General features: G+C 42.4%; 1 protein-coding gene across 1 annotated transcript; it reads left to right on the top strand.

Moving 5' to 3' along the window:
• The first annotated feature begins 1,921 nt into the window (after positions 1 to 1,921).
• Positions 1,922 to 23,498, top strand: LOC136449495 (protein SUBSTANDARD STARCH GRAIN 4, chloroplastic-like). Its single transcript, XM_066449541.1, is given in 24 exon segments — positions 1,922 to 2,609; positions 2,611 to 3,851; positions 4,524 to 4,748; positions 4,844 to 4,904; positions 5,120 to 5,224; positions 5,342 to 5,482; positions 5,585 to 5,647; positions 12,555 to 12,782; positions 12,872 to 12,955; positions 13,512 to 13,669; positions 13,733 to 14,258; positions 15,007 to 15,177; positions 15,294 to 15,353; positions 16,165 to 16,287; positions 17,938 to 18,213; positions 18,324 to 18,389; positions 18,516 to 18,647; positions 18,911 to 19,732; positions 19,945 to 20,225; positions 21,002 to 21,234; positions 21,472 to 21,710; positions 21,819 to 22,010; positions 22,673 to 22,945; positions 23,055 to 23,498. Coding segments are annotated over 24 exon segments (6,393 nt in total). The 5' UTR covers positions 1,922 to 2,063; the 3' UTR covers positions 23,202 to 23,498.
• The last annotated feature ends 4,480 nt before the right edge of the window (positions 23,499 to 27,978 follow it).

The following is a 27,978-nucleotide window of genomic DNA, read 5'->3' as shown; positions in this document are numbered from 1 at the left end:
GCCAGGACGTGGGCTCGTAGAACCGCTGCACCAGCGCTAGCAGGTTCCAGCGGTCAGAAGCATGCGTCCTTGCCGAGTTGAAGAAGCACACGTCCAGCGGCAGGTTCCGGTGACCAGAAGCAGCGCATCGCCACCGCCACCGCCGGACCATGGCTCTGTCGGTGGCTTGGACGAGTCCGACGAGGCACCGAAGAAGACGCAGCTGCCAAGGGTGGAGCCAAAGTATGCCTTCCACTTTACAAGCACGCCATCGTCAGTGCCAGATGTGGAGGCGCCGCAGCTGAGCGGAGCACCTCGGAGCGTGAGTGGTGGACTGGTGGGAGACGTCCGCGACGGGGCGCGGGCAGTGGCTCGGAGCGCCAGGAGACGCCCGCTGCGGCGGGGGACATGATCTGCCCGAGCGCGTGGCAATGCCGCCGACTAGAACGCGCACGATGTGCACGAACGCGTCGCGCCCGCAGCTAGCCCCTGGTGTGGCGGAGAGCCAGGTACAGCGGAGGAGGAGGAGGGCGGCGGGTCGTCGGGATGACGTAGTCGACGCGGACGAAGACGGAGTCGACGAGCAGCACGAGCGCATGGAAGCGGCGCGAGACGAGGGCACAGCTGCCGAGCGCCTTGATGTCGCCGATGCGGTTGAGGACGTCCCGCTGCAGGGGTCCTCCATCCCACGCAGGTTACAGGCACACAGATCGGGATCGGGGAGAGGCGTCGGCGCGGGGCAGGACCGGGTGGGCGAGAGCCGGGACGGCAAGGACGTACGCAAGCACGGGCGCTGCAGCACGTGGTGCCGATGGTGCCGCAGGAGCCGTTCCTGTTCACGACGAGCGTCTACGAGAACAACCCGTACGCACGTGATGCCGTGACAGAGTCTACTTTTAGTTCCGTCACTTCCGTCATTTTATTTTAACGGAATGCTATTTTCAATTCACGGTTTAATTTTTGGTAGTATTTTACAAGAACACAAACTTTTGATGGTATTTTATGAAGATCGTGATCTTTCGATGTTACCCAACCCATTTTCCCCTGATAAATTGACCGTAACATTTTACTGCCTTGTACAAGCTGGTGCAACCTTTTTCCAATTGGACAAACGATCACTCGCATTGCATACTGTGGATCGGTTGATTAGATACGACAACTAATAAAAATAATAGAGGCCAAATTCTCAGAAACCATTACCCTACCCAGAGACAAAGAAAAAGGGATACAAGAAAACTGAGGCGAGGCGTGGAAGCGAAAGCTTTTTTTTTTTTCCGAGTGGAGCGTGGAAGCGAAAGCTGGGCTAAGCTTTCGCTAGAATGAATACTCGAACTCCAGAACGAGAAGACACTGCTCAAAACAAGTTTGACGAGGGCAGACTCGGCGAGGTTAGTGTCTCTCCACGCTATTTTTTTTTTTGTTATTGAAGTTTTATTTCCTCCTACTCCTCTTCTCCGGCGACGGTGAAAGAGAAATGTGGAATCGTCTTGTCCATGGTGGCTCTGTTGAAGATGTGGACGACAACTTCGGCGTCAGCATCTTCATCGACACGACGACATGGAGATTTTTGTTTTCGGACGGCGGCATCAAGGCGGAGATGATGCCACCATCATGGAATAATTTTCTCCGGTCTCTTCTCCGTTTTGTCGTGGTTAGATTTAGCCACGAGAAAGGACTATGGAGAATAATTTTCAGATCAGTCTTTCTCATTCTTCGGTGACAAAAAGAAGAGAAAGAAAGACACAAAAAAAAAGTTTCTCAGTTTCACCTATAGGAATGTTGGCTGTTGTTGTTGAGTGTTTGCCTGTGCGGTCATCCACACTGGAAAAAAAAAAAAAAAGACACTGCTCAGTGCCCACCCAGAGGGCCGGGCCAGGCAAAGTGGAAGCAGCGCCCAGCAGCGCGAGGACGAAACGGTCCCAGCGAAAGCCAAGCATCTCAGCGAAAGCCAAGCATCTCCCTCGCATCACCTGTCGCCTCGCCCCGCGCCCAGACCACTACTCTCCCCTCCCCTTCCTCTCGCCGCACGCAAATGGTCACCTAGGCGCGCGAGACCGACGCGCCGCTCGCTCCCTCCCCACCCAATGTCGCACTGCCTCCGCGCTTCACTCTTCCTCGCGCCGCCGTCGCCATTCCTCTTCTCCCACTGCCCATCTCCGCGCCGGCGACGGCGCCCGCGCGGTCGCAACCTCCACCTGACCTCGCGCCCCCTCCTCACCCTCGCCCGCTTCGACCCGCCGCCGCTGTTCCGCCTCAAGGTCTCCGACTCCAGCGACACCCCCGCCGAGGCCGCCCACGCCCACCACAGCAACCACCGCGCCCACGCCCACCACAGGCCCGCGCCGTCGCTGTTCCCGGGGCCGCGGGCCCTGATCGGCTCGCTCGCCCCGGTATGGAGGGAGGGGCTCTTCCTCGTGCGCTGCTCCGTCTTCGCGGCCGTGGTCTCCGTCGCCGCCGCGCTCTCCTGGGTCGCGCAGCTCCGGGCCCGCTCCTTCGTCGAGGCCCGCCTCCTGCCCGCGGCCTGCGCCGCGCTCAGCGAGTACCTCCAGCGGGAGGTCTGCCTCGGCAAGGTGCGCAGCGTATCGCCGCTCGGGATCACGCTGCAGACCTGCTCCATTGGCCCGCACGCCTGAGGAGTTCTCCTGCGCCGAGGTGCCCGTCATGAAGATTAGGGTACGCCCCTTCGCCAGCATCAGGAGGGGAAGGGTCGTCGTGGACGCCGTGCTGTCCAAGCCCTCCGCGCTGGTGGCACAGAAGAAGGATTTCTCGTGGCTCGGGATTCCCGCGCCCTCCGAGGGCACGGTCAAGAGGCACTCAATGGAGGAGGGCATAGACTACCGCACCAAGACGAGGAGGCTTGCCAGGGAGAAGGCCGCAGAGCAATGGAACGAGGAGAGGGATCAAGCCGCAAGGGAAGCCGCTGAAAAGGGATACACCATTCCGAGTGTCCAATCGGTTTCTCTGCCCACTAATGAGATTCTGGAGGTTGATGGGACTACCGAGATTGGGAAGTCCAGTCCACCCGTGTGCGCCGATGAAATGCATAAGAAGGATCATCACTTGGCAACAGGCATCGACTCTGGTTCAAAGCATGCAGATTTGGAGAAGTCTTTTGGCTTCAAATCGCGCATTCCTGGGATTAACCTCTGGTCTAGGGTGATTTCAAGCTCTAGTAGGCTCAGGTACAGGAGGAAGGCTCTCAGTAAGGTTATTCCAGATGTTGATAATTCTTCTCAGCAAAGGATTCTTAGACGCAGTGCAGATGCTGCTGTAGCATATTTTCAGAACAAAGGTTGCATTAATGATAATTCATCCCCTGGACCAGGAAAAGGCTCATCGGATGGTGGTCATGCGAATGTTGGTGGCAGCGGAATCACTTCAAATGATGAAACTGTCAGCAACTCTAAGACTGCATCAGCCAGTTTGGCTGAATCCCCATCGCATAATCAACTATCTAGTCAGTGCAGTTCAAGTAATTTGGACAACAACTTGTTACTGTGGCACAATTTGGAAGATCTGCAGATCGGTCAGGCCAAGAATCCTTCTGAAAATAAACTTGTTCCACAGCAAGAGATTATTTTTGGGGATTTCGGTTCATGCACGCATGCTCACAACTGGGTGCCATTTTGGCCGTTCCAATTAAAGAGTTTTCCTGTCAGTTTTAATGCACCTTGTGCATCTCTGGATCTTAAAATTGAGAAATTGAAGTCACAATTTGCTATTGGTCCTGGAGATTTCTCTGCTGAACTTACAGAAGGGGCTAGTCAGATCCATCCTGGTGGCGCTCAGAATGCACTTCCGATCACCCTTGATTCTGTCTATTTCAATGGAGGTAACTTGATGCTTCTGGGATATGGTGATCAAGAACCCAGGTGTGACGTCTTCATTTAACATCTTTGTTTCAGATATGTGGTCTTCTGTAGTTTTTTATAATCTTTCTAGCACATTATCTCCAATCAACTTGCGACATTGTGAACGATAAATATTTTCAACTTAGGCTTTCATATTTGTATTAACCTATAACCGATCTTATAAATTACCACTTCACAATAAAGTTGCTAAAGCATCACACTCACAGTCTGGGTATGCTGAATGCACTGTAATGTTTCTTACCCTTGTCTGCCAGCACAATTCTGTAATCTTTTGAAATGTAAGTTATGCTGTAGGTTTGAAACTAATTTCAGCTCGAAGTTTGATCATAGTCCCTCCATCCTGTAATATAGCGCATACAAGCATTCTAAATTTGTACTCAAATATAAGGGATTCTAGGGGGCAGAAAACACTGCATTAAATAGTAGCATAAATTTGGTAAGTATTATATTGTTACTTGCTAAGTTGCCATTTATCAACCAATCACCATTAATCATGTTGATGATAGTGTCTGATGAGGAAATAAAGTGAGGGCACATACGTCTATTGTGTTCTCTCATAATTTGTCCTAAAATCTATAGAATGCACTATATTATGAACAGAGGGAGTATGTAATATTGTCATTTTTGAATGAGCCCACTACTTTGTTTGCACTGACTGCGTGTGTATTGTAGAGAAATGAAGCATGCTAGTGGACATGCCAAGTTCAAAAACAATTATAATCGTGTACACGTGCATATAACTGGGAATTGCATGGAGTGGAGGCAAGACCGATCTTCTCAAGGAGGGGGTTATCTTTCTACAGATGTATTTGTTGACATAGCTGAGGAAACATGGCATGCTAATCTCAATGTAGTCGATGCATTTGCTCCGGTAATGATCCTGCTTTTATGATTTCTGTTTTACCATAGTTTTATTATCGAATTATCTCTGCTTAACAGCAAATGATGTTGAAAGTTTAGTTTCTGTGTTGAAAAGGAGTTTTCATGTGCAGCTGTTTCGAAAGAATTTTAGAAATACCTATTGTTTGGCACAAAGGAAGAGCTACCGGTGAGGTACTTTGCTAAACATGATCTCTTACATGTCCCTTTTTCCACTGCTTGCATTGTTACATGTTCTTATTTTTTTTAAAACAAGTGGAGATGTGACTTCTCACATGCTCTAGATGAGTGGCTGAACTTAATAGGGTTTACTGTTAGCCACGCCAAGACACCAATCTCTCATGAAGCTTTCTAATACCATGCTTGACCATTTGGTATGCTTATTACAGGTGCATATTTGTATGTCAAAGGGTGACAGTTTTCCAAGCATTCATGGTCAGCTTGATGTAAAAGGTCTAGCTTTTCAGATATTGGATGCCCCATCATCATTTTCTGTACGTTTACATTTAAACCCATATATTCGATGGAATAAAGTCTTTGGAAATGTTAGTGCTGGAAACATTGCAAGTGTGTAATTACCACCCTTTAATAATAAGCCTGAATATATTCAGGATATAGTGGCAAAATTATCATTTCGTGGTCAAAGAGTATTTCTGCACAATGCAAGTGGGTGGTTTGGTGACGCTCCAGCTGAAGCTTCTGGAGATTTGGGACTAAATCCTGAGGATGGAGAGTTTCATCTAATGTGCCAGGTACCATAAACTTTTCTAATTGCATACACGGTGTCATCTCATATACAGAGTTTCCTAAACAGCAATGCTTACATCTTTTGGTAACTTTTATTCTATTTTAAGGTTCCATCCGTTGAAGTTAATGCACTTATGAGGACAATGAAAATGAAACCTCTTATGTTCCCGGTATGACATTCTCTCCCTCTCCCTCTCCCTCCCCCTCTCTTTCTCTGGGTATTACAGTCGGCAGTCCTCCGAGGGGTATCACACGAAGATAGATTGATCAATAAAGTTGCGCGTAATCAAGAACAAGAAGGCAACAGAGACACAAGAGTTAGACAGGTTCGGACCGTCTGCACGACGTAATACCCTACTTCTGTGGTCTGTTGGTTTGTATTGACTATCAGTATGATATTGCATGTGTTTTGAGGGGGTCCCCTACCCGCCTTATATAGTCGAAGGTAGGGTTACAAGTTGGTTAGATCTAGGAGATAACCGGTAAGTAATAACAGATTACAGGAATCACGGGATCGAGCATATCCTAATAGATCTCGTAGCATCTTCAGGATATCGTACTTGATGTCTTGCGGTACACGCCGAGCAATACCGTGCACCGTAAGTCTTCGTCTTGTGGGCTGGACCACCCCTGGCGGCGCAGCCCATGTAGTCTGCCATGGGTATCCGGGGTCGTACCTCCCACAGCTAGTCTCCGAGCGCCTTGTATCCGCTGTGCAACGCCGTCTTGAGCTTATCTGAGTAGGTGTAAACAAAGCCGAGCAGTCAGACTCATAGTCCGACCACCCTAATGAGTCGTCGAGCAGTTGTGGACCATAACCGACTAGCTTAACTGTCCGGCCGAGCCCGGGCTTATCCAAGTAAGGCTTGCCAGAAGGATGTAAGGAGCTCAAGTTCAAAATCGAAAATTTCCTCGCTATGAACAAAGTGTGCCCATTTAGAGTCCGACCACGAGAAAAGAGAGATAATCTTCTTCAACTTCAAGAGGCACGTAGTCTTCCAATGAACAGATTAAAGAAAACACATCGCAAGGTGAAGTGTGCCCACTTAGTCCCCGAGTCTGACAGTAGGTGACGTGGTCACGTGGTGCCAGGGTCCAGAAAGTAGAAGAAAGACAGAAAACCAGCCGAACAGGCAACCAGTCCACAGGCTGAGCCCTGAAATGAGAAGCGCACATTCAGCCGCAAGGTGAAGTGTGCCCATTTAGTCCCCGAGCCTGACAGTAGGTGAAGTAATTACGTGGTGCCAGGGTCCAAAGTAATAGTCTTCAGGAGACACAAGAGTTAGACACATTTGTTTCGCTGGAGGACTGCCGACCACCAAAGGAGCCCCCAGCTTAGCTGGCGACGCTTGCACGAAGAATTCGAACACCGAGGAGTCCCCAGCGTAGCTGACGATGAAGCACATGCGATGAGCAGTCCAACCAACTGGTCGGCAGTGAAGTGAACGCCAAGTAGGAGTGAGTGCCGAGCAGTCCGACCAGTTGGTTGGCGGTGAAGTCCGTCCGATAGGTGGTCCGACCACCCAGACGATGATCATCTTGTCCAGTCCCTGAGCGTAAGCTCGTTGACCGAGCCGTGCCCCTACGAAACAAATGTGTAGAATATGTAGCATATGATGTAAAAATAAAATATATAAAACCCGGAGAAAAATCAGCAAGTGATGAAATAGCGTATGCAGCTCGGCGATCAGTTGTAGATGAACATTATGTTCTTTTTTGGATGAAGTGTTTATATTTAATATAAACCTTCCGAACAGTTAGTTTGTAGCTGAGTCTCCAGCCTTGGCTAGCCCGGTAACCATAACGCGGAGCGCGAAGCGCGGAGCACGTGTGCATGTAGGAAGAACAAAGCGTCGCCAAGGAGCCGCTACCGACCACCCGTAATGCAGAGGGCAGACGCTCGTGCACGTGTAGAAAGAAGCCGGAGACCGGGCCGTCTCTAGGGACATCCGAGCGTCAACATGATTGTTCGGGGATTTACCTTATGCTTAGTTGTATGTCATCTTTAAGGTGGTATACGCGGAGAAAAAAAGCCGTTTGCAGAATAATTATGGAGAAAACAGTTCGGAGAAACATTGCGGCGATATATGAAGGTTGGAGAATATTTAGAAGAATATTAAAGCGTGACTTAGCTTTAGACAGAACGTCTGGTCGGTGACGTATGGCGTTATCTGGTCGGCGTTGACGAAACTGCCCGGCCCTCGAGCTTTCCGAACTGTCGTCATGGCGGCGGTCGTGGCTGTCAAGGCGTCGTTCTTCGCGGCGATCATCATTGCGACGCGGCAGGTGGTCGTAGAAAGTAGTCCGGGCGGCTCGCTTAGCGGCTCGTTCGTCGGCTCGGACGGCTCGCTTAGCGGCTCGGCGAGAGGATATATGTCTCCAATCTGGTTGGTGAATTTGTCCCTTAGGGCATCCCGATGGATGGTGGTCGCAACCCCTGGTGTTTCCCGATCAGCCTCCTGATAGATCGGAACCGGAGGGTGGTCGGTGCCGAACCGGAGTGGTCAGAGCCGATTCTGTGAGGGAGAGACAGTCGGTGAGCTTCTGGCCGACTTGATCGATGGATGCGATCAGATCGTCGCTGTCGACCTTCCTCGAGTAGCGAGTTGTTGGTGAAAACGACCTCGGAGGCGGTTCCGAGATCGGATCTGCCGTTGCAGGTGTTGGTGTGGTTGGCGCAGAATCGATCTGCACCGGCTTGATGATCTCTCCGTCTTCGTCAGCATTGATGACCCATGAGATCGATCCGACCGTAAAGATCTGGCCGGGCTTTGGACAGGACGAAGTGCCTGAAAAGTGTACGATCTTGTTCATGTACGATCTTGTTCGTCATGGAAACAGCACACACGCCTCTACCTGGCGCGCCAACTGTCGATAGAATATCGTCGGCAGTCCTCTGAGGGGTATCCCACGAAGGTAGATTGCTCGATAGGGGTGCGCGTAATCAAGAACAAGAAGGCAACAGAGACACAAGAGTTAGACAGGTTCGGACCGTCTGCACGACGTAATACCCTACTCCTGTGGTCTGTTGGTTTGTATTGGCTATCGTATAATATTGCATGTGTTTTGAGGGGGTCCCCTACCTGCCTTATATAGCTGGGGATAGGGTTACAAGTCGGTTAAATCTAGGAGATAATCGGTAAATAATAACAGATTACATGAATCACGGGATCGAGCATATCCTAACAGATCTCGTAGCATCTTCAGATCGTCCTTGATGTCTTGCGGTACACGCTGAGCAGTACCGTGCACCGTAAGTCTTCGTCTTGTGGGTAGGACCACCCCTGGCGTCGCAGCCTATAGTCTGTCATGGGTATTCGGGGTCGTACCCCCCACAGTACCGGCAATGGCTGACTCATGAGCTAGCTCTAAGCATTTTTTTTCTCATATTTTAATAGCAGCAACAACAACAATAACATAGCCTTTCAGTCCCAAGAAAATTAGGGTAGGCTAGAGTTGAAACCCACCAAGAGCCCCAAGTCATGGTTCAGGCACTTCAATAGCTGCTTTTCAAGTACTCCTATTTAAACATATATCTTTAGGTATATCCCAAGCTTTCAAATATCTTTTTATTGCCTACTCCCATATCAATTTCGGTCTTCCTCTACCTCTCCTCATATTATTAGCTTGGCTTAGGACTCCATAATGCACTGGTGTCTCTGGAGGTCTCCTTTGGACATGGCCAAACCACCTCAACCGATGTTGGACAAATTTTTCTTCAATTGGTGCTACTTCTAGGCGATCACGTATATCATCGTTCCGAACTCGGTTCATTCTTGTGTGACCGCAAATCCATTGCAACATACGTATTTCTGCAACACTCAGTTGTTGAACATGTTGAATTTTTGTAGGCTAATATTCTGCTCCATACAATATAACCGGTATAATCGTCGTTCTATAGAACTTGCCTTTTAGGTTTTGTGGTACCCTCTTGTCATAGAGAATGCCTGAAGCTTATCGTCACTTGATCCACCCTGCTTTGATTATATGGCTAACGTCCGCATCAATATCTCCATCCCTCTGTAGCATCGATCCTAGATACCGAAAGGTATCCTTAGGCACTACTTGACCTTCCAAACTCATATCTCCCTCCTCCTTTACAACTCTGCCAAAGTCGCATCTCATGTATTCGATTTTAGTTCTGCTCAATCTAAAACCTTTAGACTCAAGGGTCTACCGCCATAACTCTAGTTTCCTATTTACTCCTGCCTGACTTTCGTCCACTAACACTACATTATCAGCGAACGACATACACCAAGGGCTTATATGTTCCTGATGGCCTCATCCATTACCAAAGCAAAGAGATACGGGCTTAAGGCTGACCCCCTCTTGATGAAGTCCAATTTTAATCGGGAAGTAATCTGTGTTACCATCGTTTGTTCGAACACTAGTCATAACATTGTTGTACATGTCCTTGATGAGGGTCACGTACTTTGATGGGACTTTATGTTTGTCTAAAGACCACCGCATAATATTTCTTGGTATCTTGTCATAAGCCTTCTCTAAGTCAATGAAAACCAAGTGGAGGTCCTTCTTTTGCTCTCTAAACCTCTCCATAACTTGTCTTATTAAGAAAATTGCTTCTGTGGTTGACCTTCCAGGCATGAAACCAAATTGGTTTGTTGATATCTGCGCCGTTCCTCGCAGGCGCTGCTTGATGACTCTCTCCCATAACTTCATAGTGTGGCTTATCAACTTAATTCCCCGATAATTAGTATAACTTTGGATATCTCCTTTGTTCTTGTAGATTGGTACCAATATGCTTTTCCACTCAGACATCTTGTTCGATCGAAAGATATTGTTGAACATCTTGGTTAGCCATACTATAGCTATATCTCCGAGACATCTTCACACCTTGATTGGGATACCATAAGGGCCCATCGCTTTGCTCCCTTTCATCCTTTTCAAGGCTTCTCTGACCTCCGATTCTTGAATCCTCTGCACAAAGCGTCTATTAGTGTCATCAAACGAGTCGTCTTGCTGAATGGTGTTCTCATTCTCACCATTGAATAATTTATCAAAATACTCTTGCCATCTATGTCTGATCTCATCCTCCTTCATCAAGAGCTGCTCCCTCTCATCCTTTATGCACTTGACTTGGTTGAAGTCCCTTGTCTTCCTATCGCAAGCCCTAGTCATCCTATAAATGTCCTTCTCTACTTCCTTCGTACTCAAACGTCGGTAAAGGTTCTCATAGGCCCGCCCCTTTGCCTCACTCACCGCTCGTTTTACGGTCTTCTTTGCCACCTTTTACTTCTCTATGTTGTTTGCACACCTGTCATGATATAAGCGCTTATAGCACTCCTTTTCCTTAATAGCCTTTTGCACATCTTCATTCCACCACCAAGTATCTTTCGAGTCGCATTCGCTTCCTTTGGTCACTCCAAGGATCTTTGAAGCAACCTTCCGAACACATGTTGCCATCTTCTCCCACATGCTGTTTGCATCGTCTTTATCATTTCAAGGGCCCTCTTCAATGACCTTTTCCTTAAAGACCTTTGAGGCCTCCCCTTCTAATTTCCACCACTTCGTTTTAGCAACCCTAGCTTGTTTGTTCCCATGAGCTTGCACCAGAAAGCGGAAATTAGCCACCACCAGCTTGTGTTGAGCGACCACACATTCTCCAGGTATCACCTTACAGTCCACGCATGTTCGTTTATCCCTCCTTGTAAGGACAAAGTCGATTTGACTAGAGTACTGGCCGCTACTAAAGGTCACTAAATGGGACTGTCTCTTACGGAAGAACGTGTAGCTATCATCAGATCAAAAGCTATGGCGAAGTCTAAGACTTCCTCTCTCTCTTGGTTCCTACTACCATATCCGAAACCCCCATAAACCGCCTCGAAACCTGCACTTGATGTACCTACATGGCCATTAAGATCACCTCCTATAAAGAGCTTCTCGCTACTAGGGACAACTCTAACCAAGCGATCTAAGTCTTCCCAGAAAAGCCGCTTAGCACTCTCATCATAGCCTACTTGGGGGCGTACACACTAATTACGTTTAAGACCATATCACTAATGACAAGTTTAACTAAGATGAGAAAAGCTAGTTCTTGATCAAGAGCTAGACTCGTATACACATTCCAAGATCATGTGAGAGTGTCATGTGGGCCTAATCATACTATGAGCCATTGCTAAAAGTTAGCACTATTAGAGAGGTTGGCTTAGAGCTAGTAACTGGCTTATACCATTGCGAGTGCCCTCTGGTACTCCCTCTATCTCTGGGACTCCCTATGTTCACTATATCTGTCCATAGCACACCATACCATAGATAAACCATGTGGAAGTATTCTAATAATGATATCTTCTATGACATACAATAAGGAATATTTTCTCTCAAATGCTATGGACGAACATAGTAAAACGAAAGGAGTAATATCATATTCCAGTTCTGCATGCATCTGGATTGATCTCTTTTGACTCAATTTCTTGTTAATATATGGAAATGTCATAGATGGTTCAACTATAGTATGGTAGAAATAAAATTTGAATACATTAGTTTCAATTAAGAAACAAAAGGCAAGGATATTGTTGATTAGTTTTGTAAGTAAGGAATATCATATTGCGAATTAGTTTGCACTACCTTATTCAGTGTGACAATTTACTTTTTAAAAAGTCATATGTGCAGTTAGCTAAATTGAACACCCAACATGTCTAGTAGAGCGAGTAAAGATAAGATGTTGATATATTCTCTATTTGTATGGTCATCATCCTATGGACAAATAGTTAACTGGCTAACCCATTTGGGTTGATATTGATGGTTGAATTCACTTATTTGTACGGCTACAGTTGCTATTCTCCACCTCAAAAAGAGAGTGAGGAGGAGGGGGGGGGGGGGGGGGGGGGGGGCAGCATATTGCTTTGGTTCTTAGCATGAAAACAATTAGCCTTTGGATGAAGCAAAATGATAGTTTAAATTATCATTGTGGGTTATGGATCTTGCTTCTTCTTTTTCTGTACACGATGATTTGGAATGGCCCTAGTTATGATGTAATGTGTTTCAACACCTCTATGCCCCATGCTTCTGTTCGCCCTTTTATGACTTGACCTCTGATACCACAACTTATCTGTTCAGTTGGCCGGTTCTGTTACTGCTGTATTTAACTGTCAAGGACCCCTTGATGCTCCTGTTTTTGTTGGAAGTGGGATTGTCTCAAGGAAGTCTTTTTCAGTATCTGGTATGCTTCCATCTGCAGCTTCTGAAGCTGTGATGCAAAACAAAGAGGCTGGTGCAGTTGCTGCATTTGACCATATTCCATTCTCTCATGTATCGGCCAATTTCACGTTCAACCTTGACAACTCCGTGAGTACAAATATAAGTCATAATTCTTCTACTTCGGAAGTTTAGAGTTTAGCAACTATTTCTCTCTTAGTTCTCATCCCTGTATGCAGGTTGCTGATTTATATGGTATTAGAGCATGCCTATTGGATGGCGGAGAAATTCGAGGGGCTGGTAATGCATGGATTTGCCCAGAGGTATTGTTGTTATGTAGTGTCTTACACTTCCATTCAGTCACCCCTCTGTGCTTGATTGAGTCAGACTAACTTCTTTCTACTTCTACTATAGTGGCTTCAGTTTGCGCCAAATGGCCATTTCTAATGAGGACTAAGTGAAAGATTTTGAATTATGATGAATAGATGAGATATAATAACAACTCAAAAATGAAAATTTGTATGGAATGATTTAATTCAGTACAATTCTCAAAGGGCATTCATAGGACCATAGGTTTCCACAATTTCTGACTTGCTATAAAAAATATATTTGCTGGTCATCAAAGTCATTCTATTGCTCATTTCCCTGGGGTTGCAGTGAATGTTCATTGTTGAGAGCGTAGCAAACAACTACAAACAGCCTATATTTCTTGCTGTTGAAGTTCCTAATAACAAGTAAAATAACAGCAGTGTGCTCCTAAGAAGGCAAGCATAAATTTGCAGTATTGCTACTTTAATCCATTATAATTAACCTACAGTTTCTCATCAGTACAAGTAGTCACATTATTTAAAATATAGTTATAGATTTCAATCTTTACAGGGGGAAGGTGATGATTCTGCTATGGATATTAATTTGTCTGGGACCATTCTACTTGATAAAGTATTGCATCGTTACATTCCTGGAGGAATCCAGCTGATTCCACTCAAGATTGGAGAGCTCAATGGAGAGACTAGACTTTCTGGTTCCCTTATTAGACCGTGAGTAATTTAATGTCAACTGTCCTAGTTTTTGTTAATCTTTTAACAACAAATCTCTTACAGGAAGTTTGATATCAAATGGGCTGCACCAAATGCTGAAGATTCTTTTTCAGATGCACGTGGCAATATTGTTATTGCACATGATTACATTATGGTCAACTCTTCATCAGTCTCCTTCGATTTAAATACTCGAGTTCAAACATCATATATTGATGACTACTTGTTGAACAAGGAGACTTATCAAATGAAAAAAATCATGCCACTAATTGTGGAGGGTGTTGATTTGGATTTACGTATGAGAGGCTTTGAGTTTGCTCATATAGCCTCCTCTATACCTTTGGATTCACCACGACCATTACATTTGAAAGCATCTGGAAGGGTCAAATTGCAAGGAAAAATCATGAAATCTAGCAATATAGCTGATGGCAATATCAATGGTGTTCTTCAAAGTAACATTGACCAAAATAAGCTTGAGACCAATGTTTCAAAGCTTGTAGGCGACATATCTCTTTCTGGAATTAAACTCAACCAGCTCATGCTAGCGCCACAATCTACTGGTTTCCTTTCCATATCACGGGATTCTATGATGGTAATTTCTTATCAAATTGTTTGTTTCTTGTGGTCATCCCCCATATCCAGCTTCTTTTGATTCTAGATTATTTACTATAGTCAATTCAGTTTTTTTCCTTTTCTGTTTGCACGTGTATTAGTTTTGTGTACTTGAAGCCATGGCTGAAAGCAATGATGGTATTATGTGCACAAATAGATCCGCCATAATCTTAACTAATGTTTAATTACTTCCTATATTTGACCTTTTCAAATGCGACATATCTCCTATTTACTTTGCAATACAAATCAAAGGCAAATTTCAAATACAAGGATAGAAGTTCTGAATAAAACATGTCCTCCATTTGTTTATTTTATCAAACTTTCGGGGTCCATATGCATTCAAGTTCATTTTTTCCCAAGTTAATACACTTCTCTTTCTGATAATTATACTGTATTTATACTACTTTAACAGATTACATTTCAGAAAATAGTAATCTTAACATGGTACTGCAGAAACTTTGCAAAAGTGGCTTCATTGAAATAACAGCATATCATAATTTTGAGATTTTAAAGGATCTTTATTTCCATGTGCACCCATTGGTTCTACACAAAAAATAAACTTGTTTTCTTGAATGCATATGATTTGTTCCACATGAGTTTTGCTCTAAAAAGATGGATAGAGTGTGCAATATGTTTGTTCTATGTTGATTTTAGTATTGTATCAGTATGGACTTCACTGCAGTTCCTGTTCATTCTCCTCTTACAATCTCTATTCCCTGGTCAAGCAGTTGAATGCTACTGGCAGGCCTGATGAAAATTTTTCCATAGAAGTGAATGGACCATTGCTTTTCACTTCAAACGAGGATATTCAAGATGTAAGGCTTCTGTCAATTTTTCTCCAAAAGGGCCAGCTGAGATCTAATATCTGTTATCATCCTCAGAATTTGACCAGTCTAGAGGTACACCACTGTTGTATTTTATTTGCCAGTGGTTATTATGGATCACTATAGATTTTAGGAGTCTATTCAAACTTTTAATACTACATGTTCTTGAGCCTTGTTTCCTGGTTTTAAAGGTTCGGAATTTGACACTCGATGAGCTGGAGTTTGCTTCATTGCGCGGATTTGTTCAGAAGGTAATGATAGTTTAGATAATAATAATGTGACATTTTTTTTTTCTGTTTGGTGTAGGACAATGGGCAGGTTGTGTATATGAGTTTTATCTGTTTATTAGATCTCTTTGGTTGCGCTGCTGTGCAATATACCTATAACTAAATTACTCACCTATCTAAGTTTGGATATATCTTCTCTTGAGATTGCCACATTTTAAATTTTCTAAGAGATATTGTCTTAGCCTCTTAGGATATGTTATATTCTAATATAAAGAAGCGCAGCTCTCCTGTGTTTTCGAAAAAAAAAGGATATGTTATATTAGTGTAGCCATTGACAATATGCAACGATGACGACAACAGTGCTTTTAATCCCAAGCAAGCTGTTGTAGACAGGCTAGAGAGCCACACAAATCATCAACAATATGCAGTAGACTAATAATGTTATACTATGATTATGTCAACAAATTTTAAATTTACATGTTGCAGTACACTAATAATGTTATACTATGACCATGTGAACAAAGTTCAAATTTACATGTTGAGTTGAAAATGTGGCATGATTATTTGTAGTGATGTAACTTTCTGGTTTACTGCTATTTTAGGTTGTCTATTGTTCACCGTGTATGTATTTGTTTTATTACTTTTGCAATGTTTTGTCTTCTACTACCATAGCATTTTTTTGTTACTTTTGCCTATTGTTCTAGTTTTTTTCCTTACTTTTACTTTTATTGGGATCTTGTGGCCATACAGGTTGAATCCGGAAGATTCAAAATCACTAACTTTTGTTAGTGGAGTAATCCCCTATTGTATGACGCGACATTTTTTTTTATTGCAGGCAGAACTTCAGCTTAATTTTCAGAAAAGAAGAGGTCATGGTTTGCTGTCAATAATCCGCCCCAAATTTAGTGGCGTGCTTGGTGAAGCACTTGATATAGCTGCTCGATGGAGCGGTGATGTTGTAAGTTTTTCTTTTCAAAATTTTCCTTGTTTCCTGAGCCACCTTGGTCCCGTGGGCCCATCTGCCTTGTCCGCTCGTCGCGGACCCATCTCAGCCGCCTGTTGCTGCCCTGAGTCTTCACACGTATATAGAATGAGGCCATGCGGGATAGGTTCTTTTTTTCAGTTCTGAAACCAGGATTGGCAAATCATCTCTTTTTTATTTTTTCTCGAATACGCAGGAGATCTGCGTATCATTGCATTATAGAGAGAAGGATCGGCCCCTTACAAGCACCACCACCTCACTCCTGGCCGGGCTGTGAGGGGTTGTTTCTTTACATCGAATCACTTAAACTAAAAGAACTGAGAAAGAGGTGAGACCTGACCACAAAGAACACCAACCAATTAAACCAATGTAATCTATCCTAGCCCAACACCGTGACCTAGACCTAGCGTGCGCAGGCCACGCGCTCCCCCCAAATCATCTCTTTTGAGGCATGCCGTTTTATAGTAAGCGATGATGTTTCTGCTAGGAACTCAGACTGATCTGTACAGTTGAATTCTGGAATACAAAATAACTAATAATTAGTAACACATCCTTGGAAAACTGTATACTGATATGCACACTGTAGAAACAAATTTTCTGGAACACGTAGGAGAGCTCATATCGTTGTATGAAGAGAGAAGGATAGAAACCCCAAAGTTCAAACACTCACACCATTTTGGTTCTCAATATACATTGGTGCCCATGAAAAAAGATAAACTGACCACGACATGACCTAATCACTAGGTGCAAGGGCATGGAACATGGAGAGCCCTCGCATCCATGCCCCAAAGCTGCGTCTCGTTTTCTGCAAGCAGTAAGGCACCCACCATTTTTGGGGGAACACCATCAAACACACAGGCACACAGCGATTCCGATTTTAATGAAGGAATGCACCAAACTTACAGGTCTGAAATCCCTGATGCTTGTAGCCTCATCCTTTTTCATCAAGAGGGTGATATATGCCGACTTAAGCTGCTCAAAGTTCATAAACTTTCTGCTCCATATAGCTGAAACCACTGCCATCACATTGTCTTTAATGATTGGCCAACAGCATTGATAGAAATTTCCCTGTAAAACCGTCAGTCCTGGTGCTTTGTTTGCCGGCAAGAGACCGGTAGTCTTCCATGACATCTCAATCAACACTTTCCCCAAGCAGCTGACTATAAAAATCAAGAACGATTTTTTTCTTATCTTCATGGCTTGTGAACACCTCTCCCTCAGTGATGAGCTTGGTTATGAAGTTCTTTCTTCTTCGGTGTTTGACATGTAGATGGAAGAGTTCTGTGTTGGCATCACCTTCACTGAGCCAAAGAATCAAGGACACGCTGACACTGTAGAAACAAGTCACTTATTAATGCTCTCAATCTCTGACCATACTCATCTTTAGACGTATATACCCTCAGCAATCATCAGTTTTACTCTGCTTTTGATCTCTAGGAGTGATAGTAATCTGCAGTTGTTAGCACAGACTAATTGGTGTATTGTGTGAATGCATCATGCATCCATAGTTTTTTCCTGTCATTATTTGTCCATTTCTAGCAAGGTTTGTGTCTTACTTTTAGTTACTATTTTGGAACCCTCTCTTTCTCTCTCACTAGCCTTGTTCTTTAATATATTCAAACACAGATTACTATGGAAAAATCTATCCTGGAGCAAGCTAATAGCAAGTATGAGGTTCAAGGGGAGTATGTTTTTCCTGGAACACGTGATAGATTTCCTGTGGAAAGTCAGAGCAATGGGTTCATAGAGAAAGCAATGGGAGGGCATCTTGGTAGCATAATGTCCTCGATGGGCAGGTGGAGGATGCGACTAGAGGTTCCTGGTGCTGAAGTAGCTGAAATGCTTCCTTTAGCAAGGCTTCTTTCACGGAGTACAGACCCAGTTATTCGTTCGAGATCAAAGGTACACATTTGGTCCTTCAAATCTGCTTTTTCTATGGTTGGATAAAATACTTATTGGTATTTATGTCTATTAGAGGGCAGAGCACCATATAACCCTCCTTTTGTTTTCAGGAACTTTTTATGCAATGTCTGCATTCTGTTGGGTTCAATGCTGAAAGTCTTCATGATCAGCTGAAGGTATTGTACTAAAGCTAGTGTTGTAGTCAAGTAGATCCACTGGCATAGGGTTGTCTAATGCTATGGTTTATGGTCTCATGATGAAATGATTCTTTATATTAAACTTTACCTTGTTACTTGCTCCAGGCATTAGAAATGTATCATGATTGGTTGGATGATGACACAATGGAAGATATAACACTTCCTGGCTTAGCTGAACTAAGAGGCTATTGGCGTGGCTCTCTTGATGCTAGTGGAGGTGGTAATGGGGATACCATGGTGAGCATGTTCTGAAACTGGTCCTTTGTAGTTGGCTTTTACTTAGGATTTCTAAAACAATTGAGAAGAAGCACGAGTGAACATGTGTTTTGTTGTTCAATTTTATTTTCCATTTGTTTCTTTCCGTATTTGTTTTTATCTGCGTGTGACTTGCTTCCTTTACATTCTTTTTTATCCCTTCAACAAGATAATTATCCTACTGTTATGGTTGACTATGTTCTGCATGTACATATGCATGATCATAACACACTTATGTACCACAGGCAGATTTTGATTTCAATGGTGAAGATTGGGAATGGGGAACTTACAAGACACAGCGTGTTCTCGCATCTGGTTCATTCAGCAATAATGATGGTCTGCGACTAGATAAATTATTTATTCAGAAAGATAATGCCACCCTTCATGCTGATGGGTCGATTCTTGGGCCGCTTACAAATCTTCACTTTGCTGTTCTTAACTTCCCAGTTGGCCTTATACCAGCTTTAGTTCAGGCTATAGAATCATCAACCACAGACTCAATTCATTTTCTGAGGCAATGGTTGACTCCCATCAAAGGTATTTTGCACATGGAGGGAGACTTGAGAGGTACTCTGGCAAAACCAGAATGTGATGTTCAAATAAGGCTGCTTGATGGCACTATTGGAGGCATCGATCTTGGAAGAGCAGAAGTATTAGCTTCTGTTACCCATACGAGCCGTTTTGTATTTGATGCAAATTTCGAGCCGATAATACAAAGTGGACATGTAAACATTCAAGGTAGTATCCCAGTCACTTATGTAGACAACAGCTCGATAGAGGAAAGTCCAGAAGAGGCAGATGGGAAACAAGGTATCATAAGAATCCCTGTTTGGGCAAGAGACAGAGGATCATCGAATGAGATCAGTGAAGCAAGAATTGTGAGAGACAAGACGGACGAGGGCTGGGAATTTCAATTAGCTGAAAAACTTAAAGGTTTAAGTTATAACATGCTAGAACCAGGTGAAGTGAGGATAGATGCAGATATAAAGGATGGGGGTATGATGTTGATAACTGCATTGAGTCCTTATGCAAACTGGCTTCAAGGCTATGCTGATGTTCTCCTCCAGGTATTCTTTTTTAATTCCTATTGTTCTATTAGTGACATCTAGACTAGTTGGCCAAATCCTTTTCAGTAATATAGTGTGAACTCAAACTATTGTATTGTGGTTATATACGGGTTCTTTTGTTGTCCTTGTGAAATCTTTAGAAAATTTCCCCCCCATGGATCTAACATGAAACTGTGTTGTTGATATTTTGCCCTTGTCTTTTATTTACCAAGGTTAAAGGCACTGTGGATCAGCCTGTTGTTGATGGGTCAGCAACGTTTAACCGAGCAATTGTGAATTCTCCCTTTCTTCGGACACCATTGACGAATTTTGCGGGTACAATTCAAGTTATATCCAATAGGCTATGCATCAGTTCAATGGAAAGCAGGGTTGGGAGGAAAGGGAGACTGTCAATGAAAGGGACCCTACCTCTTAAAAATAGTGAGCCATCTGCCAACGATAAGATTGATTTGAAATGTGAAGTTCTGGACATACTCGCAAAAAATATTTTGAGGTCATTGTTGTTTCTTTATCCTTTTGTTTATCAAAATAAATAATTGCATTGTTTCTAAGTTATAGGGTATATGCTCAAGTCTAAAATAGATACTCCCTCTGATTGCAAAATTTAGATCATTTTAGACCTGTGCACAAGGATTAAGAAAGTAGGTCCAATAGTCTTTTTGCCGTTCATTTGTACTAATTGGAAAACGTGGCTTATTTATTAGGAGAGTGGTGCCATTTGTTAAGCAAGGGCAATAACAACAACAACAACAAAGCCTTTAAGTCCCAAACAAGTTGGGGTAGGCTAGAGTTGAAACCCAACAGAAGCAAGCAAGGGCAATGAAGGAAGAAAATAGAATTAAAAAAAGTACCTAGGAGTACTAGGATGATTTTAGTTTAGAGAATATCCAAGAAGATTAACATAGCATCATTTTAGGGTAAGTGTTTCCTCTGAATGCTCCTACATATTGCTTACTGGCAGTGGCATTAAAGAGGGGTATACATTACTAGTTACTTATTTCCATATTGGAGCTTTTTAGCCTATGAGGTTTTCAGAATCCTGGGTTGGGCATTGTAATAGTGTAATTGGTACTGCCTTCAAGATTAATTTAATGCATTTACAATAATCTGCTGACCTTACATGCATCTCATAAATTGATAGGTCAATCAATGCCGACTGTAGAATATGCCCTTAACATTTGTGACTAGATGGAGTAATATGTAACACGCAACGCTGTGGTGTTATGAGCCTTAACATCTGTTTTGTTGTTTTTGTGCTGACTTATGCAGTGGCCAAGTAGACAGCCAGCTGCAAGTTACAGGCTCAATGTTGCGACCAGATCTTTCTGGAATGATCCGGTTGAGTCATGGTGAAGCATATTTGCCTCATGATAAAGGCAATGGTGCTGCTGTCACTAGATTGACTTCAAACAAGTCGAGTTATCTTCTTTCTGGTTTTGACCAATCAACCACTTCGCAGGATGTCTCACGAATTCTGGGGTCACTGTCAACATCTGCAGACAGTATGTATTCAGTTAAATTTGAGCTTCACTCATATTTTTCCACCAAATACTCTTGGCCAACATGTTTTGCTTAACTACTTATGTTGTTGCACTTGCACATCAGTATGCCGAGCCAGAAAAATCCAGTTTTGGCATGAAATAAGTGGCATATTCTTTACTTTTTATATGCCATTTTTCTCCAGCACTTCTGCTGTTTCCTTAATGAGCCAACTAAAGCTTTCCATCTCTATATACTAGGAGATCAATCAGACACAGAAAAGACTCTTGAGCATGGAAGTTTTAAGCCAAACATTGATGCACGGCTAAATGATCTGAAGCTCACCTTGGGACCAGAACTAAGGATTGTTTATCCTTTAATTCTGAATTTTGCCGTTAGTGGTGACCTAGAGCTTAATGGGATGGTTCATCCAAAGTATATAAGACCTAAGGGCATCTTAAAATTTGAAAATGGTGAGGTCAACCTGGTAGCAACACAAGTAAGCCTTACTTCCCTAAGCCCTTGCTTAGAATATCTTCATTTTATCAAAGTATACATTCAAGTTGATATGGTTATGATGGTTCTTACTCTCTGTACTCAATTGCAGGTTAGACTTAAAAATGATCATTTAAATGCAGCAAAATTTGAACCTGATCTTGGTTTGGATCCTGTTCTTGATCTCGTTCTTGTTGGATCTGAATGGCAATTCAAAATCCAAAGTCGAGCAAGCATGTGGCAAGACAATCTGGTGGTAACCTCAACACGTTCTGTGGACCAGGATGTTCTGTCACCTAGTGAGGTAAGACTACTGCAGTGAGTTATAAACCGAGTCACTTTACTGTAGGATCGATAACACCTTGCTTTAGTTTCAAATCTTCAACTATTATATAATCAGGTGAATTTTCTTACGTTTTATGTACCTCTTGCTGAGTCACCAGGTCGCGGGTTCGAAGTAGCCTCTCCGCAGATTTTGCGGGGGGAAGGCTTGCCTCGGTTTTTCCCTTCCCCAGACCCCACTCATGTGGGAGCCTCCGGCAGTCGGTCTGCCATTTATGTACCTCTTGCTGGGTGTTTGCTCTATCCATTTTAGACAAGCGCATGACAGGCAAATAGCCTCTTACAGATCACCAGGAACTCGCACAATACACGAACACATTGGTTTTCTGTCTGGAATGACTTATTCTGATTTTCCTTCTAGCTTTATACAGTGCTGAGAGCTACAATTGTGGCTGTGATAGCCTCCTAATTAATGCAGAATATTACCAAACTAATCAGCCTATTACTCCATGCTGAAATTTAGCTAAAGTAGGCTAGGAACCTGGACACTCTTATGCACGTAGGCACAAAGGATTATTTCCAACAGTGCACGAAGTTTTGAATCATTAAAGAATTGGTTTGCTGCATTCTTTTTCTATCATATATTAATATGTAGTTCTTAGACCTGCTTTCCTTGTCTTTTAGGCTGCAAAGGTTTTCGAATCACAGCTTGCAGAATCATTATTAGAAGGTGACGGACAGCTTGCATTCAAGAAGCTTGCAACTTCAACGCTGGAAACTTTGATGCCAAGGATTGAAGGCAAGGGCGAGTTTGGACAGGCACGGTGGCGACTGGTTTATGCTCCGCAGATCCCAAGTTTACTCTCTGTGGATCCAACAGTTGATCCACTAAAATCTCTGGCAAACAATATCTCTTTTGCCACGGAGGTTGAAGTGCAGCTCGGAAAACGCCTTCAGGTATATACTCTTTTTCCAAAAAGGAAACAAGTTAAACCTTTCAGCCTGATAAGGTGCAATGTGTTGTACTGAATAGAAATTGACCTAAATTGCTGTCGTCAATGTGCAGGCCTCTGTCGTCAGGCAAATGAAAGATTCAGAAATGGCGATGCAGTGGACGCTGATATATCAGCTAACTAGTAGGCTCCGTGTTCTCTTCCAGTCTACCCCATCCAATAGGCTTCTCTTCGAGTACTCAGCAACATCGCAGGATTGATTCGTTTTTGTTATCGCACACAGCAAGAACTGGGCGTAGCAGCTGTGTTATACAAAGATTAGGTGGCCTGATGAATTGGTTTTGTAGATATGCAAGTTTTGAAAAGGAGTTGTACGTGTACATTCGCTCAGTTGTAGATGCATTCTTTCTCGGAAACGAAGTTTCTGAGCCTGTAAATAATAGGTAGCGATCTTAGCGTCGGGTGTAGAGAGAAATGTATAAATGAATGAACGTTTCCGCTATATTGCGTTGCTGTTCATGTGGTATTGGCTTTTGTTATGGAGCCAGTTAGAGCAACTTCACCAAGAGCCTTTAAATCAGGATCCCTATATTTTATCGAGTAAAATTTACCAACGGTCCTTACAATTGTCTCCACGTGTCATCTAGTTCCTCAAGGTATCAAAATATATTTTCTGAAATTGTAATAGGTCTCATTTAGGTTCCAACAGACGTTTAGCTGACCTGCTACCTAAGTGGCATGGTTTTAGTAGCATGGTTCTGATAGATGGGACCATATGTCAGTGATAAGACTTCACCTTAGAAAAATCGTAATTTTTTTTTCATACAATCGTGGATGAAGATGATTTTTACAACTTTTTAGTTTTGAGTGTTTTTTTTTTATTTGAGACTGTTAAGATGCTAAAATAATAATATAAAGTTTCAATAGCATACTAATCGTGTACCAGGGCTCTTCGCTTTAAAAAAAAATCATCTCTTTTCTGTATGGTGTTGGGTAAAGATACTTTATATATGAAAATTATAGCTCTCGATTAAATCTACAAATTTTCATTTTGTGTTTTGTCATTTGATGTTGTTAAGATGCTCTAAAAATTAATCTAAAATTTTAGCAGCAGCATATTAATCACGTATCATAGCTTGTCGTCTGAGAAAAAATCAAGCATTTCTTGTATGGTGTTGAATAGAGATACTTTGTATTGAAAGTTGTAGCACTCGATGAGATCTACAACATTTTAGTTTTGAGTTTTTTTTATTTAAAGTTGTTTAGATTTTTCTTAAAAATTTGATACAAAACGCGACTAATAGGTTTCTTAAACTTTATATTATACTTTTGAGCATCTTAACGTCATCAAATAACAAAACACAAAACTAGTATTTTATAGATATCATCAAGAACTACAAATTTCTATTTACAAAGTATCTTTCTTCGACACCATAAAAAAATATTATTTTTTAAGATGATACACTTTGGTAAAAAAAATATGCTGCTAAACTTTATATTATTTTTTAAGCGTCTTAACGACCACAAATAACAAAACAAAAATGCAAAGTTGTATATCTCTATGAGAGCTACAATTTCTTATACAAAGTATCTTTATCCGACACTATACAAGAAAGATATGGCTTTTCTAAGATGACAAGCCCCTAGTACATGATTAATATGCTGTTGGAACTTTATATTATTTTTGAGCATCCCACAAAATATACAAACTCCGAAATCCATACTATAATTAGAATTAAGCAATTGTTTCCTTTTAATATCCTTTTCAAATCTCCGACCTCAAATGACAAAACGCAAAAGTAAAAAGTTGTATATCTCTTTGAAAATACAAATTTAATATACAAAGTATATTTATCCAATACCAAAGAAAAAGATACGATTTTTTTCTAAAGCGACAAGCTATGTTACGCGATTAATATGATGATGAAAGTTTATATTATTTTTTTTGTACATCTTAACAACATCAAATGACAAAAAATCAAAATTAAAAAGTTATAAATCTCGCCGAGAGCTATAATTTTTATAAACAAATATCTTTATCCGACACCATCCAAGAAAGATATGATTCTTCGAGGGCAACAAACCTCGAGCTTGATTAATATATTGATGAAACTTTATATTATTTTTTAGCATCTTAATGTTCTCTAATAAAAACAAAACTAAAAAGTTGTATATCTCGCTGACATGTGGATCCCATTTGTCAGATCCATGCCACATAGGATAGCGAGTCGGGTAAATGCCCGTTGGGACCTGAACGAGACCTGGTACAACTTTAGAAAGGCAAAATTGCATTTTGGGACTTTTGAGACCTAGATGATACTTCCAGACAACTTTGAGGACTGGTAGTAAATTTTACTCTTTTTTATTTGAAGGTTCTTTCAATTTTTAAGGGTCCTGTTTCTTGGATGTACTTCAATGGTAGCTCGCAAAATAGGACTCCTACTCATTTTCACCATTTATTCACACACACTATGCATGTGTATTTGATAACAAAACAATATGTAATAAATTATTTACAATTTCACATTAAGAACCATGTTTAATTTTATGAATGTAAATATGAATTTTAATTAAAATAAAATTTTGGTTTGAATTTAAGGGCATTATCACACAACATAGTTCAACACATCTATCAAATAAAACATCATAGAACATGCATAGCACACCTATCAAATAAATCACCCATAGAGCATGGGCAATTATAACAAAAGTAAAGCATGCATGTTGAAATGAATATATCAAATAGCTTCTCCGCCACCATCCCTTCTCACCTTTTGCATTGCATTGCTATGACTGGGATGGTCTATGGCTACACTGAAAAGACCGTGACGCCTAAGAGGGGAGAGAGGGTTGAATTAGGCATTCTAAAATTCTACTGTAAACTATGGCCTCTAGTTTCCACTTATCAAAACTTATGAAAAAAATAATATATCTAGATGTGCAACCAAGTTTTTACTAAAATTCTACTCTAAACTATGGTCAAACATGTGAGGCCCAAGCTCCCGGTCGGGTAACTCGAGGGATAGCGCCTAGGTCTTCTCCCGCGTAAGTGGGCCTCTAAGACGATCTCTCCGGCATTGCTCCTGACCATCTTCATTGTCAAGCTTCCAATCGAAACATCTTAAGCCTTGTTCTCTCTGGTACACTATGGCAACCACACCACAAGCACAATTGGTGTGGTCCTATAAGACTGCAAGCCTCTCCGATGTACAGCAATGGTGCCCGCAAACACCGAGTAAGTAAGAGGTATGCAAACCTCACTAACACTAGGTCTAAACCTAAAGCATGCACTTTTAGTGGTGGTCTAACTAGCCTAAGCACTTCACACTAATCGCCAAGTGAAACCTTGAGCACTATGGATAGCAAGAGCACTAAAATGGAGACTCAACTTCCTAGATATGTTTTCCAACTCCTACCTACACCAAATGGCAGGTTTGGGAAGGTACATATAGGCCTTGTCGGCGCAAAAATGTGTCGACACGCCTGGTACACAATAAGCCGGAAGAATCTGCTTGATGGAGCAAGGCTGGAAATCCGCTTGGCTTCAACGTAGGGCTTTTCGATCCTCCAAATTTCTGAAGGCATGCCAGTCAATTTGATCTGCAATTGATAAGGAGAGAAAGTTTATCAGTAATTTAAGGTGGAACATGCCAGTTTTTACCCAGATAGTTCCAAGTGTGCCGCTTCGGGAGCAGCCAGACAAGAAAATCGACTAAACAGCCGATACGCAAAAAAAACCCGGCTATTAAGGACTGTAAAGCTCGTGGGTTGCGATTGACTTTATGATGACAAGTACAATGCACGCAAATATAAATAAAATCATCAGCTAGGTGGATATTATCAGTGTAAAGCATTGAGCCGATGAATCTAACGAGAAAGGATATAACATGCAAACAAATCGACTATCCAGTACAAATGGATCTACAAATGCTCTGAGTCTAATATATTACTATCAACAGTGAGGTTCGACCAGATCGATGGCAGCTATGATGATAATAACAAACTAAAACCGAAGAATCCATAAAACCGTCTATACATTAACAGGTTTTCTGAAAGACATGCTATATACGTGAAAGCACAAGCAAAATCAACTAAAATAGCCGATTCAGGTAGAAAAGGGACTACAATATGTGAACAATCGACTATTTAACGTGGACAGATCTATGAACTCATCAGACCTAACCTATTATCTTTAATAGTAGGGTTCGACCAGATCGATGGCAGCCATGATAAAGACAACAAACCAACCCCTTAAAGTAAGCATATCTATTCACGTTTAACAGAATCACAGAGACACACTGTAGGCGTTAAAGCGTAGGCGATCGGCTATTTAGCCGATGCAGGCATAGCAAACAGCCAGGGTCATGCCTTGTCGAAAGCAAATCTACCAGCTAGTATCCTCCGATCTAAAGTACTAACAGTGGGGGTCAATCGGATCGATACATCCATAATAGCGAGCTATAAACCAGATTCAACTAGCTAGTAAACCTTCTCAAGATCAGACATGCCTTAACTACGTAATATGCACAATCAATATCGAAGTAGAACAACCAGTAAAACATAATCCATCGTTTAAAGTAAGAACCGTCGTAATGTAGCAAAATAAACGATGGACTAAAAAGGATGTGAGGCCGATCTAGATCGATCTTGATCGAGCAGGTTGATATTGCTGAAACTAATGACAATAAGAACATCAGCAAGATCGGTAACTTAATGAATCTATCTAAAGGACACCATCCTTAGGTAGAGCCAATAACTTGACCTTAATCTAATTCGAGCAGTGGAGGTCAAACTTAACCGATGCAGCCGTATTTGAACTAGATAAGAGTCGATAACTAGCTTATACTAGAGTTTGCAGTGAAGGTCAAACTTAACCGATGCAGCCTTACAAACAGAAGTATAAGCCATGACGGTACTTACAGATAAGCCAGAGGTCGTCCGGATTGATGCAACCCTGCTTGTTGAAGAACTCGCCGAGATCTACATTACTCCTACTCCTAAGTGTTGACGTGAAGCCGAAAAAGTAAAGATTGATTT

This window comes from Miscanthus floridulus, chromosome 5, assembly GCF_019320115.1.
Source record: "Miscanthus floridulus cultivar M001 chromosome 5, ASM1932011v1, whole genome shotgun sequence".
Classification (NCBI taxonomy): Eukaryota; Viridiplantae; Streptophyta; class Magnoliopsida; order Poales; family Poaceae; genus Miscanthus; species Miscanthus floridulus.
This window is presented reverse-complemented; position numbering and strand designations above follow the sequence as displayed.